Genomic DNA, 14276 nt, shown 5'->3' on the forward strand with positions numbered 1-14276 from the left:
ATATTGTGACCAGTGCCTGGACAAGGTCATCTAAAGCTCAGGGCAAACATGCCAAATTGCACCTCCCCCAAGATGCAAGAGCAATATGTGTCAGAAAAAATCCCACACCCTATAAAAAACGAGCACTAATCTGCATTATTACCCCCTAAGCATAAATTCACCCTCCTCTCAGTACAAATCCACCCCCTACTGAAATTCCCTCCTTCTCAACACAAAACGTTTGCCCACCATCCCCCCCAGCTAAAATACTCTTTCCCCATATGCCCCCAACACAAATCCCCCCCCCAAAAAAAAAATGCCACTCTAATGTCCTCTCTGAGCACAATTCCTATCCCCACCACACTAGAAATCCCCCAAGCACAAATTCTGCTTTCCCAATTCCCCATCCTAGCACAAATCCCCCCCCCCCCCCAAGACCCCATCCTTGCACAAATACCCCCCAATCATCCATAATAGCACAAATCCCTTCCCCACTCTATCATAACACATTTTCTAGCATAAACCCCCCCCCCCCCCCGAATTTCCAACTCCTGGCACAAATCCTGCTCATCCCTCCCAAAACAAAACTCCCCTAATCGCCACTCCTTGCACACCTCCTGAAATTTCCCCTCCTGGAACCATTCTTAACCCACAATTTCCTCCTCCTAACACAAATCCCCTACCCCCCAATCTCCTAATGGTGCCTCACTATCTCACATGACACCACAGTGCCAAGGGCAGCCTCCCCTGCTGCCCACCCCTTGTCCCGGCACTGATTGTGACCTTGCCTAGAACTCCAGGTGTGCCAGCACTTTGAGTGAGGGTTAGATGCCGGAGGTTGCTATAAAGTCTGTGACCTCTTACGGAGTCTCAGACTAGCTGACTATCCCCTCTACCTCTAGCAATACTGTTGCTGAAGGACTTTGCTTTAGAATCTGTCCTCTAATATCTGTGTGTGTTTTGGAGAATCCTGCACCCTCACCCCTCTAATTGCCTGTGTTCAAGTACTTTAATAAATCTTCAAAAAGACACCCCTAGATTGAGTGTGAAATCCCTCGGTGTGCTCTGGAGTTGGTACCTTGGCTGACTGCCTCTGAACAGGTAAAGGAGACCTGAGTTATTTCCATCCGCCCCTTTGGGAGTGAGCGCTGCAAACACATGAAACGTACAGTCAAAATTACTTATTTTCATAGTAAATATAAGAGGGCAAGGTGTGCTTCTTCATTTATATTAAAATGACATATATTACTACAATAATCCCACTGATCACAGAGCTGTCACTATCAAGCTATGGAGAAAATTGAACTCGTATACTTTCAGCGTCCAGCTATTTTATATTAATGCCACTGAGCTCCCAAAGCAATTTTTCCAATGTGTACATCTAGAAGCTTTCATAATCCAAGTATTATATATTACTGAATTTGTAGCAATGATTTCAGAGCAGAAAGCTGTGGGTTTCCTGGATCCAGCTGTAGAAAGGACACATTTATGTGATAATACAGAATGGATAAAAAGCAAAGGGCTAATTTTTTCCTCTGAAACTCTCAGGATTGGGATGGTGGAATAGGTCGATGTAGAGAACTCAATGTCATCATTTCATGGTTTGACAGCGGTTTATCGGGTTCTGTATCACATGCTGTCTCATGGCTTTATTGACCGTTTCCGTAAAGGTGTGCTCTGTTTTGCTGTCACTGTTGAAAAGCAAAGTTATAGTAATAAATCCTAGCAATATTACCCAACATAGACAACCATAATATTGTTTAACAAAGGTAAGCATCTTTCCTCGCAATCTGGATTGTTACTTACAGAAAGAGAGGATATTTTACAAACATTTGCCCCTTTTTTCTTTATTCACCTATTCCCCCTTATGCTATAGAGGACCTGTTGGCTTTTGTAAATCCCTTGAGTCTACCTACAATACCTGAAGAGATCAGGCACGCTTTAGAGGCCCCATTTAGGGAGGAGGTGGTGATGCGTGCAATAGGTTCCTTTCGCAATGGGAAGGCATCTGGCCCGGATGGATTACCAATAGATTGGTATAAACATTATGCGGAAGTTCTCTCTCCAAGATTACTGAAGCTATATGCAGAGTACTTTGAAACAAACTCCCTCCCCTCCTCCTCTTATGAGGCACACATAGTGTTGTTGGCCAAACCAGACAAGGATCTCACTAAATGCTCTTCTTTTAGGTCTATCTCTTTACTTAATCTAGATTTCAAAATCCTCGCTAAATTGCTAACTAACAGGCTCATGCCTGTCCTGGAGCATTTAATCTCCCCTGACCAGACAGGCTTCATGCTGAAAAAAGCCACAGATATTATTCTGCACAGGGTTTTTACGCATACGCAACTAGGGCAGGAGGTATCCAGTGGAGGGTTCTTGTTTTTCTGGATCTGGAAAAAGCCTTCAAGTCGATAGATTGGCAATATATGTCCACAGTGTTAGAGGCTTATGGGCTAGGTCCCAAGTTCAGACAGTGGATAAATATTTTATATCATAACCTGACTGCAGCCATTAAACTCAATGGTCTGACCTCTGAGTTCTTTCCAGTTAGACGGGTTTCCTAGACAAGGGTGTCCGATGTCCCCTGGGCTTTTTGCCCTGCTAATCGAGCCTCTGGCTACTGCACTGAGGGCCTCACCCAGGGTACGAGGTATTCAGGTTGGAAGCCTGACAGAAAAGGTAGCATTATATGCAGACGATATGGTGCTGTTTTTGAGGGACTCTAATGCTTCTCTGACTGACTCTGACTATCAATTTTGAATTCCTTTGCTTGCTTCTCTGGGTTAAAAGTGAATTGGAGTAAATTTCAAATTCTTTCTTTAAAAGGTGTCTTCATTGCCCTGCAGGGTTGCGGCTAATTGTCCCTTACAGCGGGTAGACAGAGTTTAATACCTGGGCATTCATATTTCTAATTCAGTCCCAGAGTTCGTTACCTTGAACGTGACTCCTCTAATACAGACATTGAAATGTAGGTTAAAGGCTTGGAAAAACATACCCTTGAGACTTATTGGAAAAGTTAACCTATTAAAGATGAAGTTCCTGCCGTTGTTGCTGTATATTTTCCGTAATTCATTGGTGTGGATTCCAAGGTATATATTCTGGAACATTGATGGGCTGGTCTCTGCTTTCTTATGGAATGGACGAAATCCCAGGATTAAGTTACCGGTTCTCCAGCAACCATGGAAGAAAGGGGGATTGGCGGTGCCAAAGTTTTTTCGCTATTGCCTGGCAGGACAACTAGTGTTCGCACATCGGTGGCTGACCCTCCAAGAGGATGATGCAGCGGTTGCACTGGAGGCTGCGATAGTGGGCTCCTACGATGCTCTGTCCCATCTCCTGCTCAGAGGCATCAGGGCCCCCTACCCATTACTAATTCTATGAGAGGAATCATTAGAGCTTGGCTGGTAGCAGACAGGGCAGACTCTGGAAGCACATAGGCAATATCAACTTGTGCCCCATTGTGAAATAACCTTCAGTTTCCACACGTGTTTAAATTCCCAGATCCCATTATATGGACCAAATATGGTATTAAGAGGGTAGCAGATGTAGTTAAGACCGCCACACTTCTACAGTTTGATGTCATGAAATCCAACATTCAATCTACCGAACCCCCATCTGTTTCGATACTTACAATTCTCAATTTGGTACCTCACCAATTACATTGCAATAGAGTGATATTGAAAGTATGCTAAGAAATTATTCTTTGGATAAGGCATTGTCTAATATGTGTAAGCAGTTATTTAGAGATACACATAGAGTCCTTGCACCTTGCATAACAGGTTGGGAAAGGGTATATCCCCAGATGGACAGTGATGACTGAGACGATGTATGGGATATAAATTTCTCTCAGTTGGTCTCAGCTAGAGATCATCTCATTCAATTTAAATTTCTACATCATATTTATCTTACCCCAGCCAGATTGGCTAGAATTTTTCCATCCCAGTCATCCTGTTGATGGTGCACCTCATCCGGAGCGACTTTCATGCATATATACTGGGAATGTGTGGCCATACAGAAGTTTTGGCTGGAAGTGGCGGAATGCGTTGAGGAGGTTACCTCTGTATGCATTAGGCCCAGTATTGAAGTGTGGGATTGGTAGATGCTATAGCTCCAAAGAGAATAATACGTACACTGCTGACTTTTTTTCTATGCCAGGAAAATGATAGTGCTCTCCTGGAAAAAGCCTACACACCCTGCCATCCAGGCATGGAAGGCACTTGTAAATAAAGCACTCCCCTTTTATAAGGCTACCTATGCCAGTAGGGGTATACCCAATAAATTTGAGAAGGTGTGGGGCGGATGGACAAAGAGTACCTCTACAGTATCCCGATTAATCTGGGAGTAGTTGGAAAGCCTTTGCTTCTGTTCATGAGATATATTGTTTTGACTGGATGAATACAGTATGTGTCTAGAGTTATGTTCAATGTATATGCATCGGATCTGGAGTTTTGCAATTGAATGATTGTCAGCTCCAGTGTTGTCTCCTTGGTGTGGCGTTTTTTTTTTAAGAAGACCACTGATGTCAGAATAAGGAATTACAGAGTATATTTATCTCGTACGTACCTGTAAAAGATGGGAAAGATGTATTGTTCCTTTACTCACATGTAACCTCTGAGCTGTACTGTGTGCCTTTGTGCTAAAGCTTTGTTTGTTATATTAATAGTCGCCTGGTGTTCAGGCTATTTTGAATGTCTGTCTGATTTTTGTCTTTGTACTGTTTATAAAATAACACTAAAAAGAATAAAAAAAAAAAAAAAGTTAAGCATCTTACCATCTGGAGGAGTGGAAATCACCACAGTGCTTTTTCGATTGGACTTTTTGGATTTTGACTTGCGACTTGAGTCCTTGGTTTCTCCCCAGTTTCCCAATTTTGCTAAAGAAAATGAAATTCATTACTCATTACAAATTCCTTTTCTATCTTAAAGTGGTTCTAAAGGCTGAAGGTTTTTACCTTCATGCATTCTATGCAAGCTTTAAAATCTTCAGTATGCAGCAGTCCCCCCCCCCCCCCAATACTTACCTGAGCCTGATCTTGATCCAACGAGGTGCACAAGAGCAGTTGCTCTCCTCGCTCTCTCCCTCCCCATTGGCTCGGACACAACAGCTGCTGTCAAGCACAGCCAGTAAGGAGGGAGTGGGGGGGGGGGGGTAGGGCAGAGCGAATGAGCACACAAGTGCCCCCATATCAAGCGACTTGCTTTGGGTGCACTAAGCGCGCGGGGGGGGGGGTGTCAAGAAGAAGACGATCGGGAGAAATCCTTTGTCCTTGTAGTAATGCCTTGCCGACCGAATAGATCCCTATTTGGTGCTTCAGTGTTTGGTGAGGACATTCGCATCAGACAGAGGGTTGACAAGCAACAGGAACTTAGTATGTTATTAAAACAATGAACCATTAAATACATTGTAGAAGCACAATTCACATACAGCGCTTGCCTATTTTGAGAAGTTATAAAAGTGCGCTTCTAGAAAAAATGAAACAAACGTGTCATATAAGTAAATAGTGACAATAATGTGAAAACACAATATGGATAACTGTGCAGAAAATATTTCTTGAAGAAATGGAAGGAAGGAGGAAAGTAATAGTGCATTACCCAAGTAAATTTATTAGAGAATAAAAGGTAAACACAGACATCTGTGGTATGTACAGCAATGCTCAAATAGAAGATCCCGGCCGCCTGCAGTGCGGTCTGTGACAAATAGCAGCACGGCTAGCTCTCTCTGACGCGTTTCCACTGAATAGTCGGCTTCTGGGACTGGAGCTCCATTGGTTCATTTATCATCATGTTTAATGGAGTTTTTTTTTTGGTAAGAGGCCACAAGAGCACCCTTAATTCACGCTAGTGCAATCCCAGTGGTTGGAATATTTTCACCTGGTTATTTGGACGTTATTGGTCTTTCACCCATTTTTAGTTGGAAGAGATTTTCTTCAAGAAATATTTTCTGCACAGTTATCCATATTGTGTTTTCACATTATTGTCACTATTTACTTATATGACACGTTTGTTTCAATTTTTCTAGAAGCGCACATTTAGCGCCCATTCACACTGGCGCGACACGACTTGCTGGGGCGACCTGTGAAGTCGCGGTGCACGCTGTGCACCGCGACTTCGGCGCGACATGTACGGACTTCATATCATTGAAGTCAATGCAAGTCGCCTCCAGGTCGCCCCAAAGTAGTACAGGACCCTTTTTCTAAGTCGGAGCGACTTGTGTCGCTCCTATTAGAACGGGTCCTGTACTATTCAATGGCGAGCGACCCACCGCGACTTGTCAGGCGACCAAGTCGCCTGACAAGTTGCGCTAGTGTGAATGGGGTCTTGTAACTTATTATTTATATGTTATAATCTATTTTTCACCATTTACACACCTCACAGTGCTGCCTCTACATAATTTTCATTGGTAAGCGTCACCTTTTTTCATTCACATTTTCTATTTGAGAAGTTATTTTATCTTTATTTCCCACATTTCTGAAAAATTAGAGGTCTTCCTGTGCATAGTTATGCCTATAGGGTAGCTCCTTGCCTTCCAGGGTCTCCCTAGACCCATTCATATTTATTTATGCTTTTGGTATACAGCTGTACACTAAGAGCCGTCACAGATCCAGATAGCCTCTTCAGTGAACTGTAGCGCTGCTTTTAGATTAATAACTGGTTTCCCTGTAATTGGCCTTTGGTCTTGAGATGTAAACATCATGTGCTCCCAAAAAAAAGTAGGTCAGGGAAGCAGCGCAGAGAATGATACAGGATGGTCTCAACAATGAATGAAAAAATTAGATTTTTTATTTATATGTAAAATCCTTTTCTTGGGAGTACAGCATATTACCCACAAGGGTTACTCACAAGCCATTGCAGTTACAGGTGAGGGCAATACCCACTTTTTTGTACTATGAATTATATTGGCCAGGCAATGCACTGACACCTTTGCTGCCATAGTGCTATGGGCTGGGTGTTCAGTGTGCCCCTGTGCCTTTAACCGCTTGCCGTCCGCCAACAGTAATAATACTGCGGAAGGTTGGCCCCCCCTGGGTCCAGCGACGTAGACCTACATCACTAGACTCGTAGTGATTCCAGCGGCGCGCGCCGCCGGAGCCGCGCCCCCGCTGTGTTTGGACACAGCAGGAGTCCGGCTGGGGGAGGAGCAGCTCCGATTGCCGCCTTCCTCCCCCGATCATCGGGGAAACGGTGAGAAGACCCGCCTGCTTATGTAAACAAAGCAGGCGGATCTTCTCAGTGACAGACAGGAAGAGATCAGCAGATTCAGCATAGCTGAGACTGCGATCTCTGTGTCTGTCTCAGACCCCCCCCCTCCCCACACATGTCAGTAAGCATGAGGCTTACATTTAACCCCTTGATCACCCACAGTATTAACCCCTTCCCTGCCAGTGTCATTATTACAGTAACAGTGCATATTTTTAGCACTGATTACTGTAGCAATGTCACTGGTCCCCCCAAGTGTCGAAAATGTCAGTTAGGGGTCCGATCTGTCCTCCGCAATGTCGCAGTCCTGCTAAAAATCACAGATCGCCGCCATTACTAGTAAAAAAAAAAAAAAAAAGACATAAATCTTTCCCGTAGTTAGTAAACACGATACCTTTTGCGCAAACCAATCAAAATATGCTTACTGCGATTTCTTTTACCAAAAATATGTAGCAGAAAACAAATTGGCCTAAAACGTTAAAAAATTTAGATTTTTACATTTTTGTGGTGGGAATGTCATAAAGCAGAATGTGAAAAATATTGTTTTTTTTTTTCAGAATTGTCGCTCTTTTTTTGTTTATAGCGCAAAAATTAAAAATCGCACAGATGATCAAATACCACCAAAGGAAAGCTCTTTTGTGGGAAAAAAAGGACGTCAATTTAGTTTGGGTACAGCGTCGCACGACCACGTAATTGTCCAATAAATTAATGCAGTGCCGAATCGCAAAATAGGGCCTGGTCAGAAAGGGGGCAAATCTTTCCGGGGCTAAAGGGGTTAAGAAGGGGTGGGCTCCTTTTCAGGTTTATCTGCCCTTCACCTGCCCATCTAAATGAATGCGCTTCCATTGTTGGAGACTCACAGAAATTAGAGTTAGGTCCACAGAAAATGGGATGCCTTGCCGGGGACTTTGTGGCTTACGCATGTATTTGTAAATTTGTGCAACTAAACCCCTGTTTTTAACGCATACTGTTGTACAGGTCAATTCGGTTGGTCGCAGGCTGGTCGGTAAGTTGAACTTGGAAATTTCTTTGTTTTTTTTCAATTGTACGAGACAAGCAGCAGGATTTTTTGTTAGTTATTGGCAATACCAGCTGTGTTATCGCATTTTTATATAGCCAGCAGTGGGATTTTTGAGCACGTATTGCCTAATGTCTATTATCCAGCAACAGGGAAGTATACAATGTGCATACTTTAGGATATGCTACAAAATATTACTTATATTGATAAATAAGAATGTACCTGATTTGTATTACTACAAGGTCATGTGTTTGTCTTCATGTGTATTTCATAATTTTAAGTGTTTTGTGGGTGTTGATGTTGTTTTTTTTTTAAATAGTAATAAAACATATATATATCTTTTGTATAGTTGTATACTGACTTCATGAGATCCAGTAAATGTATGCCAATTTGAGGCGTGCCCTCATGTTCTAAATTTTGAGACATCAAGTATTTATAGGTTGATGGTGACACACCTCAAGAGGGATTATTTAAATTTGTGATTATACAATATAGCTACAAGTTTGCCTTTTTTTTTTTTTTTTTTTTTATTGCGACTGTAAGCAGTTATCTCAGCCTAAAAATAGCAATGAAATTTGTAGTAGGTGTACTATTGCTGCTATATACAGTAATTTGGATTTGTGGTCAATTGCAAAAGCTGGGGAAGCTAAAATTCAATCTGGAAAAAGTTAACAATAGTAGAAACAAAACAAAAGATTAAAGATTATGGCTTTAACCACTTCTGGACTGGAAGGATTTGCCCCCTTAAAGACCAGGCCATTTTTTGCGATTCAGCACTGCATTACTTTAACTGACAATCGCGCAACGCTGTACCTTTACGTTGGTTTGCGCAGGAGGGGCTGCCTGCCGCTGTAAATCTGCCCTTAAGTGGTTAAGATTAAAAAAGCTATATACTGTAAATATAGGTCCAAAACCTGGTAGAATAACATATGTTTCGAAAAATAAAAGGTTTAGGAGTTCAGATATTTCCTAATATTATGGTTCTTTAGACATCAAATTGAGATGGGAACAGAATGTTGATGTAAAGACAGAAACATTGCTTACTTCAAGGATCATGACTTTCAGTCATTGGTCTCAAAAAACTATTTAGCAAAATTCCCGTAAAATAAATCCACTTCATATATACAGGCATGCACAGAAAATCAAAAAGAAACCTTGAACTTGATTCATAAGTATCAAGGGTTTAATTAGAAACGAGTAACAATGTTTGATATTTGTAGAGAATATGGAGAAGAACAGAATCTTGTGTGAATATTATGAAACGGAATTACAAAAAATTCAAAGTAAAATTTAAAGTAATATTACCACATATTGACACAGTGAATTATTTCAACAAATTAATCAATTAACTTTAATCTATAATTGGAATTATAGAGAAATGTATTAGCGAACTAGTAGAAAAAAAAAGACAGATTTGAAAAGGGATATAGGTTGTTTTTTTGCTTCAGGCAAGGTTTATTGCTGGGAAAAATATAAATTTTGATTATAGGCGGCCATACGCATCGGATGGACATAGGAGCCGTGATGTCACTACAATCCATATTGAGTGGTGTAACCTGCAGTCAGACCCCCCTCTCTCTACCGCTTGTGTCTATTTGTTTTGCTGTAAGTGCATAACTGCATATATATTTTTATTAAAGGAAGATTGGTTGGAAATTGCTGCACAATGAGGTTTCTTTTTATTTATACATGTTATATGGCCTGGGATAAAAAGATAGCTGACCCGAGGATCCTAAATAGAGATCTGGAGTGTGGATTGAAACATCTATGGTGGAATACAAGATCCTACTTGGCTAATCCTGGGTGACGGAAAGCTGTTTCCATCCCTTGCTGTTCATAATCCCTTATAATTTGGAGATCATGGAGTTCTGGTCGGAGATGAACTTTATTATCATTTCAAGCACTGATGAAATATAGAAGCACTGTATTTGATGTAGATATCAAAAAAGCACCTGGTCTCACTTCATTTCTTTAATAATTTGGACACTTTATAATTTGTTTTGTGTACAGTTTGATACATAACTTGTTTTTAATATTTATCACATTGTTTTATGGTTTATAATATTGTTTTATATATGACTGGCAAATGGACTTCTCTTTCTATGAGGCTATAGCACACATTTCTTTGATGTTAAGTAACACATTTTGATTAAATTGCTACTATAGTGTGAGTATACATTTTTTTATTCACCTAAAAGCACACTTTATATTATATATCTTTTGTCCATTTTCCAGTATTAAGGGAAATTTAAGTGCAGCAGTTGGTTTAAACATTTGTCTTAGCACTAAGTTGATCCAAATATATATATATATACATATATTTATAGGTTCAGCAGGGGCCAGTCACATTTTGATCCATATATGGGGACTGTGGTTGAACAGAAGCCAATTTTCTGATCAACATCTGTGCAACCGCCCTGTTGGAAAAAAACAGTGCGATCGGTGCTGCAGACTATAGTCTGCAGAGCTGGTCAGTGTATTCCGATGACAGGGAAGTCTCCCCACTGTCAAGCCTCGTACACATGCAACGATTGTTGGCTGTGAATTTTCGGCCAACGTCCGATCAGCCGATTGTCGGCTTGTTAGTATGATGCTTCCGACAACCGACTGCGACTTTTCGGCCGAACAAAATCTGGTGTGCATGCTATAAAATTTTTGTTGGCCGTCAACAGAACGGCCGATTTTCCGTCAGTCAGTACAGATTTCGGCAGACAAAAATCTGATGAGCAAGACTGGGCATGCTCAGAGAAGAAAAAACACACGGAAAGTTAACCAGCACATGACATCACTTCTGAAGTTGGTTTTTGTTGGCCGAGAAAATTTGTGGGCAGTCTAAAGCACATTTCAACCAACACAACAACACTGGACAAAAGACGGCCGATCGGTCGGCCAACAATCGTTGCGTGTGTACGAGGCATAAGAATACAAAGACACAGTGGGGGAGGAGTCCCCCATCCACACACTTAATGTGGTATGTTTTTTTTTTTTTTTTCGGCAACCTGCTAGCTAGCAAGACTCATCTATGGCCAGCTTTACTTGTAAATTCCTTATTTTAGGGTAGCATGCAAACTACCTTCAAATGTTTGGACACTGGCAAACAACTTGCTAGGGATGCCCCTAGAGCACACCCATATAACCCTATCCAATCCATTAGACTCCAGTTTTTTAGCAAGCAATAAGGAGTTGTCAAGATGCAAAGGGAAGGGGGCAGTGTCTTCTCCTGTACTCTAAGATAAGGAATTTACTGGTAAATCAGAAAATTATATTATCCTAATTATACAGTACGGGACATTTATTCAGAGATTAGGGGACCTTTTCTTTATAAATACAGATTGTACAAAAAAACTTCTAACAGACCCACAAGAAAAAGTCAAGGGTTAAAAAAACACACAGATAACAGCTTAAAGCACCTTGCGGCTGAAGCTCGCATCCTGACCATCCAGCTGCTAGAGGACCAGGTGGCAGCCTTGCAAATCTAGGAAGAAGATGCTTGATGCTAAGAAGCCCAACCAACACCAACAGAGACAACCAACAGCCCTAGTAGAATGGGATCTGAAAGGTATAGTAGGTACTCTGTCCCTAATGGTGTAGACCATGGAAAAGAGTTGCCTGATTCACCTGGCAATGGTGGAGCAGGAGACATGATGCCCCCTTTGAGGGCCCACAGGCAGAACAAGGAGGGACTCAGTCTTGCCAATAGGGGTTGTGGCTGACAGGTGGATCCTGACAGTCCTGACCAAATCCAGGCAATGTAGGGCAAATTTCTTGTTATGTTTTTGGGCAGGACAAAGGGAAGGAAGAACAGTGTCCTCACTGAGGTGGAAAGAAAAGACCACATTAGGTAGGAAGGAAGGTTTTGGTCTCAAAATACCTTTGCCCTTGTGCAGAACATGAAGGGGCTCTTTACAGGAAAGGGCTGCCAAGTCCGAAACATGCCAACCAGATGAAATGGGTACTAGTAAGGCAACTTTACAAGTGAGACCATCCAAAAAAAATCTCTAATTGGTTTACAGGGAGGTTACTGAAGTTCAGATTGAAATCCCAAAGTGACAAAGGAGGTTGAATTGGGGGACTTATATAATCATCTCCCTTAAGAAAAGTCTGGATTAAGGATTGCGAGGCAAGAGGTTTCTGAAATAGAATGGATACAGCAGAAACCTGTCCCTTAGGAGTAATCAGGGCAAGACACTGGTTATGACCAGACTGAAGGAAGGCCAAAATACAAGTGACAGAGTATTCCCTAGGAGTTTGCTTCTTGTCCTTACACCAGGCAAAAGTAAGCCTTCAAACTGCGATGGTAAATCTTACAGAAGTTTAATTTTATTTTCTGAGTGAATAATAGGAGTCATATATACCCCTATATGCTAGGAACCAAACAGTGTGGTCTGTTTGGAAGAGGCCAAGGCTCAGCTGTCAGACGTCTAAGTATGTCTGTTTAGCACATTCTCCTGGGCGTGATGAGAATCACCGGGAATCCCTTTCTCCTCTATCTTTCGCACCAGTCAAAGGAAGATCTTCATCTGAGGGAAGCCATAAACCAGTTTGAACTAGATACAAGGAATAACCTGAGAATCTACTGAGGCTACAGGATCCCTGGAATTTGTTCAGCTTGTTGAAGACCTTAACCACTTGCCGACTGCTCACAGTATATTTACTGCGGCAGTCAGCCCCTCACAGGTAGAGCGACGTAGTTCTACGTCGCTAGCCTGTGAGGCTCTGGGGAGCGAGCGCGCGCCGCCGGAGGCACGCTCCCGCTCGGTCACGGATCCCCCCCGCGCGTGTGACCCGCGGACGCGATGTCCGCTGGTCACTTGGCGATTGTCGGGGAGAGGGAGAAAGGCAGGCGGCTAATGTAAACAAGCCGCCTGTCATTCTCCCCGGTGTAGAAACGATGATCACACGGTTCTACTATGTAGGACCGTTGATCATTGTTCCTACACCTCAAGCCACAGCCAATCACAGTTAGAATCACGCCCCTAGGGACACACACAGCCCCTCCCTCTCAAATAAAGTTAACCCCTTCACTGCCAGTGTATTTTTACAGTAACGGTGCATATGTATAGCACTGATTACTGTAGAAATGTCACTGGTAACTCCAAAAGTGTCAAAAATGTCAGTCAAGGGTCCGATCTGTCCGCCGCAATGTCGTAGTACCGCAAAAAAAAAATCGCAGATCGCCGCAATTACGCGTTAAAAAAACCCAACAAAAATGACAAAAATCTTTCCCTTTGTTAGTAAACGAGATAACTTTTGCGCAAACCAATCAAACTACACTTTTTGCGATTTTTTTTTACCAAACATATGTAGCATAAAACAAATTGGTCGAAAATGTTAATTTGACAAATATTATTATTTTTGCAAAATTGTCGCTCTTTTTTTGTTTATAGCGCATGATCAAAAAATCGCACAGGTGATCAAATACCACCAAAAGAAAGCTCTGTTTGTGGGAAAAAAAGGACGTCAAATTCCTTTAGGTTCAGCGTCGCACGACCGCGCAATGGTCCGTTAAAGTCACGCAGTGCCGAATCGCAAAATACCCCCTGGTCAGGAAGGGGGTAAAATCTTCCGGGGCTTAAGTGGTTAAAGACCAAGTTGTCCACATATGGTTTTCCCCACCTTTGACAGAGATTTCAGAATATCTCTGGATGCAGCGACCACTCCCCCAGGTCTAGGCATTGACGACTTAAGGAAGTCCCCCTGCCAATTGTCCACTCCAGGGCTGTGAACAACTGAGAGAATGTAAGTTTTTACCCAAGACCATATCAGACAAGTTTATTTTAGGGCAGCTTGAGTTCTAGTGCCCCCTTGATAGTTTATGTATGCCACTGCTGTTGCATTGTCTGGCCGTATCCTAACTGGGTGACCATGGAAATGGGAGGTCCAGTGTTGTAGAGATAATTTGATAGTTCTAAGTTCCAGAAGGTTCATGGAATATTTTAACATTTGTGGAGTACAGGTCCCCTGGACAACTAGGGAGTTGTAAACTTCATCCCAGCCTGTAAGGTTAGCATCCTTTGTCACCACCTTCCAGGGCATGTGAATAAAAACTCCTTTTCAATTCCAGGCAGGATTAGAGATCC

At 42.2% G+C, this 14276-nt stretch overlaps 1 protein-coding gene across 2 annotated transcripts in view; it reads right to left on the reverse strand.

Annotated features, from left to right (window-relative positions):
- Positions 1–1605: 1605 nt before the first annotated feature.
- The window catches only part of LOC309567643 (uncharacterized protein CXorf65-like), a 40036-nt gene continuing 27365 nt past the window's right edge, over positions 1606–14276 (reverse strand). For both annotated transcript variants that reach the window (XM_082273058.1, XM_082273057.1), the window contains 2 exons: positions 4754–4855; positions 1606–1670 (listed from right to left, as the gene is read on the reverse strand). In XM_082273058.1, coding sequence (XP_082129184.1) covers positions 1621–1670; positions 4754–4855 — 152 coding nt within the window. In that variant the 3' untranslated portion in view covers positions 1606–1620. The remainder of the gene's footprint in view (positions 1671–4753; positions 4856–14276) is intronic.

The sequence above is a fragment of the Pelophylax lessonae genome, assembly GCF_965119305.1.
Source record: "Pelophylax lessonae genome assembly, chromosome: 12".
Taxonomy (NCBI): Eukaryota; Metazoa; Chordata; class Amphibia; order Anura; family Ranidae; genus Pelophylax; species Pelophylax lessonae.